Here is a 7,036-nt window from a genome sequence, read left to right as displayed (position 1 = left end):
CCATTCCCGTATCAATGTGAAGGCTACAAGCTAATCGCAGGAGTTAAGTAGCCAGCTGTTAAGAATTTCAGAATCATTAGATGAACGTACGAATCCAAAATTGAATTTTTATAAGTAGTATTATTGATAGAAGTAGGAATAGTAACAGCACTAGTGGTAGTAGTATAAAACATACAATGAAAGAATAGTCTAGATTGCCTGAATTTGATGTTTATTGAACACAGAAAGTGAGGTGCTATATAAATACAATTTATTATTATTATTAATAATAATAATAATAAGAAGAAGAAGAACAACAACAAATAACACAGAATATGAGGCTAGGAAAAAAGAAAGTTATGGAAACTGATGCATAGATGCAGACTAACGTAGTGAAAATCCAGCAGATCTCCGCCGCGCAGCACGACACCCCTCTGGTGCCGCGAGCTGGAGTGAGTCACGGCTTTTGTCAAAGCTGTCAAGTTTTCCACTATAAGCCTGACGATTAATAAGTGCTCGATTTAATGTGCAGGGATAGTAGACTGATTATTATAATTAGCAGGAGTAATAGTAATCCAAATGTTGGACTGAGTCTTACTGATAAAATAAGGAAAAGCCTTGTACGTATATATTGTATTGTTGCATTTGAAAAACTATAGAAAGACGTTATGATTTTATTTATTTATTTACGTTAATTTGCAAAGTAAACATTACACAGATTCAAACATTTTAAAAGGAAGGAAGTTAAATAACACTTTTAAGGAACATTGTAGCACTCCTCTTTGTCCCACGCTCTTTATTTCCCACGTCTAATTATGGGCCACGCACAAAACAAATCCCACCCTGTTCTTGTTTCCTTTAAAAAAAAAAAAGCGCCCTCAACGGAATGATAATACCTGCAAGCTTTGCAATTGTCCTTTCATTGTTAATACTAACACTTTGGTGCACTTGCAGGGCTTTCATAAAATAACAAATGAAATGAACACCCCGAGAAGAAAGTTGCCATTTTTCTGAACTTAATATGTTTGCTGGTCACAACTTCGATCAATTAACGCAAGGTTTTCTTCTAACTTGATTAACTTAGTGAGGTGGTCCCTGCTAGTTGAAAGAGACTCTAGACTGGTGAAGCACAGAATGGTTAATAACTGGTGTTCGAGCACGTACAACGCGTGTTTTGATCACGTTAATTCAAAGTCTTATATTTGCCTGGTTTTCTACACAATTCCAAGGGACATTCTTTTATGTTTAAGTGTTCAGTGCTGTAAAACTAATTAATATCTCTCTATCTCTCCCTTTCTCTCTCTCTCTCCTCCTTTCTCTCTCTCTCCGTTTCTCTCTCTCTCTCTCTCTCTCTGTATTCTTGATTGACAAGAACATTTTTGATTCTCAGCCAACTACGCGCTTTTGACGTAAACAAAGCTGTCAGGTTTTATAAGAAATCACCAGAGGACCAAATGCCAGACGTATATTGTACCTGCTGCGAGCAGAGTTAAGTTAGAGCCCAGTCTTGGGACTGTCTCACCAAGGGCACAAGCGCCGGATGCTCGTCTATAAAGTAAGAAACCGCCTACCCCTGTGAAAAGCCCGACTCTGGTTTCATAACCGAGAGCAGAGCGCTTGAAGACTGCGATGAGTCGTGAGAGCGGCGCTCATTTCACAGGGTTTAAAAGAAAAGCGGGGACGCGATTGGTGTTTTATCTAATGATTGCAAATGAGATAAGGCCTCTCAACGGACTAAAATCGATCCACTGTTAAATCAGCGCTGAACTGCTACCTTTCTTCTTCTGATAAGTGAACAGAAGTTTTTTGAAGCTCGCTCAAGGAGCCGAGTAGGAGAAATGGAGCTGTCCACGGTTTCAGGACTCGACTTGGCCGATTTATATTCCGCTTTCCCGTTTAATAACACCTTTCAAGAATATCCAAACGGACTCATGTCGAACAGAAGTGCCAACGAGACCGAGCCGATCCCGGAGAGCAGTTACGCGAGCATCATCATCGCCATCTCCATCACCGCTCTCTACTCGGTGGTCTGTGTGGTCGGACTACTTGGGAATATCCTTGTAATGTACGGCATCGTGCGGTAAGTCGTATCTAGAACCTCTGTTATCTGCTCGGTGATCAATAATGGAATGAAAAGTGTTAATGAGCTTTAAGCGAATTGAAATATCTATCCGATTTACGCGCCAGCAAATCACTCAAACACGTTTAAAAAAATAATGTACACTTTTTAAATGTATATCTCTGCCGGGGGAGACTGTTAACGGGTGGACTACAGTGCATCGAGACAAAAGAATTAAAAATGCAAGTCCTTTCATGCTGCCGAGGCAGCTGAAAAGGTCCATTCCCATGTAAATAATATTATTGAAAGCATGATCTGAATTCTAGGGACACCAAGGAGTTCATACATTTAATTGGACATCATAATTAGCGTTTAGTTGTCTTCTTCTCTTACAGCTGTTGCTATTATTATCATTATTTTCATTGGTCTACTCAACTGCCGCTGTTGCCTCCAAGGACCTGAATTCAATTCGCTTTCCGGCCATTGCCTGAGTGGACTTTTCATAGTAGCCTGGTGACTTTGAAGCTTCTCATGCCATCATTGTTTCAAAACTGTTCATGTTAGGTAATTCTCTAGGATGTGGGTGTGCTTTTAGAAGGACAGACACCTTATCTAAGGTTGGATCCTCTCTTTCAACCCTAGAGAGCTAACTGAGTTTTAAAAATGGATGTTAGTGTGAATGATCATGGTGACGATAAATAAGCATCTACCCTTTTATTTTTCAAATCGCTTAACCTGGTGACTGTAGGTATATATTATTCTAAATAACAGTTAAATTAGTATATCAATTATATTAGGATACATTTCACAATTGGCGTCCCGTCTAGGACTGGCTCCTGCTTTGTGTCAGATGTGGCAGGCATAGCCTTTCAGTCCTGAAATAAATCAGAATTGTCCGATTAGGAATGAATGGATCAGTGAATGCTTCATAACTCTCATCTCGTGTAGTTAGGGTTTCTCCAAGCAGTCCGATGTTAGAATGTAGCACTAGCGAAACTGAACCGGTTTAATCGATTTAGGAAACGGGAGGAGTAAACAGACATTAATTTTAAAAAATAACAAAATAAAAAAAAAAAACAGTGGGAGAGCTTTCCTTATGCCGGGGTCTTTGTGAGAATAATATGTACGAGTCCGTCCTTTTGGGAAACCCACCAGTGTGACTGGACGGAGTTTGGCACTTCACATGATGCTGGTAATCCTGATTAGCATTTCTGCTTAACGGGAGGAAGCAGCACGTGTCCCCCTAAATACAATTAAAGGGGTAGACGAGCGGACTGAGAAGACGAGTTAAGGCTGCTAGAAATCATCTGTGCTGTTCGGACTGCCATAAGCCTCAACTTGGGCTGCACTGTCGTGTGTTTGTATCTGTATCTTGAAATGAAAAGGCTTAGTGGAATCTGTGCGTTCGGCTGAGTTAATCACTTCTCAACAAACGAACATTTTGTAATTCGTTCGTTTTAAATTATAACTTTCTTCTAAGGGCAACATGAAACAATAACACAGCTGGTAACAAAGAAACAAAAGGAGAGTCAAACATGCAAATTTACACGAGTATAATGTGTTCTCATTACGTACATTTGTATGGCTACATTTTTACTATCATGATTTTAGAACGATTAACCATTCTGCACCAAAGTGATTACCTTTATCAGTAAAGCCCTTCTCAAAAACAACCCACCAGCAATAAGCTGAGCCCCTCCGAAAACAGTCGACGCGTTACAAGTTTTACTAGCAAATAGTTTGAACATCTTTATACGAAAACCAGCCTAAACAAACGACATTTATGCGATATTCCCTTGCATTTTATTTAATGAGTCTGTGGGAGTCACATACTACAAAAGTACAATTTAAAAAGGACAGAACTTGCGGAAACTACCCGGCAGAGGGCGCAGCTGTGACTTCAGAGCCAAATAGTTTTTCACGTTAAATAAACAGAACTCGAGGCAATTCAGACATTGCTTTAGAAACAAAAGCTTACTAGTAGCATTTAATCAGTATAAAAAGAGTTTACAAAAATAACATTGTGAACTTCTCTTTCTTTCTTTCTTTCTTTCTTTCTTTCTTTCTTTCTTTCTTTCTTTCTTTCTTTCTTTCTTTCACTACAGAATACATTTGAAATACAACTTGTACATATAAAGAAAGAAGCCAGGTAATTACTACCTGTTGTCAAAACATTATAAAATGATGCATCTTTATATTGCTAACGAAAAAGGGTGGCTTAATTAAGAATTTAAGGCAGTAATCATTTATTTATTAATAACCTGACAGGATGTCATTTCAAGATTTCAAATCCGTGAAATGATCTATCTATCTATCTATCTATCTATCTATCTATCTATCTATCTATCTATCTATCTATCTATCTATCTATCTATCTATCTATCTATCATATAGTGCTTTTCATATCTATCTATCTATCTATCTATCTATCTATCTATCTATCTATCTATCTATCTATCTATCTATCTATCATATAGTGCCTTTCATATCTATCTATCTATCTATCTATCTATCTATCTATCTATCTATCTATCTATCTATCATATAGTGCCTTTCATATCTATCTATCTATCTATCTATCTATCTATCTATCTATCTATCTATCTATCTATCTATCTATCATATAGTGCCTTTCATATCTATCTATCTATCTATCTATCTATCTATCTATCTATCTATCTATCTATCTATCTATCTATCTATCATATAGTGCCTTTCATATCTATCTATCTATCTATCTATCTATCTATCTATCTATCTATCTATCTATCTATCTATCTATCGGTCATATAGTGCCTTTCATATCTATCTATCTATCTATCTATCTATCTATCTATCTATCTATCTATCTATCTATCTATCTATCTATCATATAGTGCCTTTCATATCTATCTATCTATCTATCTATCTATCTATCTATCTATCTATCTATCTATCTATCTATCTATCTATCATATAGTGCCTTTCATATCTATCTATCTATCTATCTATCTATCTATCTATCTATCTATCTATCTATCTATCTATCTATCTATCTATCTATCACTAATATAATGCCTTTCCTATTCATTCCTTTATATCAATCATATAACGCCGTTCAGATCTATCGATCTATAATGTAGTGCCTTTCATATTAATCTCTACCTTTTATATAGAAACTTTCACATCTACGTTTTTCAGACATAAAATATAATGTACAGTATTATATTTTTTACATAATTGCACTATTTTATACAATTTTGTCGATGTATGCATTTATCTAAGAATATCATTTTAATTGATTTCAGTGTGTTCATGATATGGGTTCTGTTCTTTTTGAGTCTTTAATGATCAGAACATTTACTTGAATATATCTTTACATTAAACTCATGTGTTTAAATGAATAACAAACCGAATCCAATGCATTATATTATTTTGGGAAGAAACGGCTTGACGTAAGGCTTATCTTTACAGTTTCTTGGACTATTCTGACTGATTGGTTTCATTTAATGCGGTACTGAGGGTTGACTGTCAATGAAAGTTGGATTTCCAAGTTTTTGCAATGAAAGTCATGATGTTTATCGCTGTAAATAAGGTGAATTTGCTAAACGAAGTTGAACGAGCCCGAGTATATTTGTAACAGTTTAAGGGGAACACAAATCGCTATTTATGTGTTCATTTTGTAACTCCAAGCGACCACAGAAGGCGAATGCGTTGTGACGTGTAGCTAATGAATGAACGGCGAGCGGTGGTGCCCCGTAGGCTGTGCGGCTCGACGCTTAGCTGACTGTCTGGACTCCGACCCTCGCGATTGTGGGCGCAGCTCCTGCCAGAGCCTCTCTGTGTGACGCTGATCGAGTCACTTCACCTGCGAGACTGGGTGGTTTTGTTTTACTTTACAGAGTTGCTCTATTCAATGAGAAGGTTTTGTTTAACCGGTCAGGACCTTGGCACAGTACTGTGAAATCTGCTCTTAGGATGAGATCGTATTGTCTCTTAAGCACTTTTGCTAATTTTTGCTGATATTTGCCTCATTACGCACTCAAGGCTCCATGGTGGCTTTCAGCGTCTGGTTTACGGTGGCGTGTGCGGATTAATGTGAGGTAAAGCCACTTCTGCTCGAAGAGGAACAATGTTATCATTAGCACTGCTAAGCAAGGAACCTTGCACTAACATTATTCCATTTGTGTAGCAATGACATAATTTATGATAATTAACTGAATTATGAAAATTGCCCTATCAAAATAAATGGAGGCTGGTTGTCAAGGAGATGTGAAAGGGCACAGCAAAACGCTGGCATGTCATTCTGAGAGGAGCGCAATTACCCAACCGTATTGTCAGGTCGTTCTGCCGCCTGCATTTCAGGTGTGTCTGCGGCGCTGTTAACATCTCCATTACATGGATTGGTAGAACACGCTTTGTCAGTTTCTCTTTTCAGAAGTTTATCTGTACAGCTCTAAAAACACTTCCCTTTTTCAGTATAGAAAAACTTTTTTGAAACATTCTGACTCCTGCTTAATCCGGTTCAGGGCCGCCAGGGACTGGCGCTATCCCAGCAGCTCTAGCGGGGGCCAGGAATATTCCGTTAATTTATGAGTACAGGAGTGTATTCATGTAATGAAATGATTTTAAATCCTCATTATATTCAAGTAGACAATTCTAATTCAGAGATAATTACGGGCTGATGGAATGTCTTAAGAGCCAGAAGACCAATTCACAACACTTAATGTATTAGTGGAGAGTGAACACTTAGCAATCACCTCAAATTCTGCAGTTAAAGATGGCTTCTGATTCAAAGCAGCACTAAAAAAAAATGGAAGTCTGCTTCTTTTTGATATCGCTCATGTGTCTGACAATGCTTCTTTATGACCGGCCCCTGCTAATGTAATTAGTGACCTTCAAATGTGCCCCCCTTGCCCCTAATGCTGATGTATTCCTGATATTTTACACCTCCTCTCATGTGTACTATATAGCAGCAGGAGAGCACTGTCACCAAGTCATTAGCATCCTGTCATTGCC

The 7,036-nt window shown here is 37.8% G+C and overlaps 1 protein-coding gene across 1 annotated transcript in view; it reads left to right on the top strand.

Annotated features, from left to right (window-relative positions):
• Positions 1–1,397: 1,397 nt before the first annotated feature.
• Positions 1,398–7,036, top strand: part of LOC114665137 (delta-type opioid receptor-like) — an 81,606-nt gene continuing 75,967 nt past the window's right edge. The window contains exon 1 of the mRNA XM_028819542.2: positions 1,398–2,059. Within this exon, the coding sequence (XP_028675375.1) occupies positions 1,818–2,059 (242 nt within the window). The 5' untranslated portion in view covers positions 1,398–1,817. The remainder of the gene's footprint in view (positions 2,060–7,036) is intronic.

This window comes from Erpetoichthys calabaricus, chromosome 14 (assembly GCF_900747795.2).
Source record: "Erpetoichthys calabaricus chromosome 14, fErpCal1.3, whole genome shotgun sequence".
Taxonomy (NCBI): Eukaryota; Metazoa; Chordata; class Cladistia; order Polypteriformes; family Polypteridae; genus Erpetoichthys; species Erpetoichthys calabaricus.
Note: the sequence above shows the minus strand (reverse complement) of the source record. Positions and strands in the feature narration are given on the sequence as shown.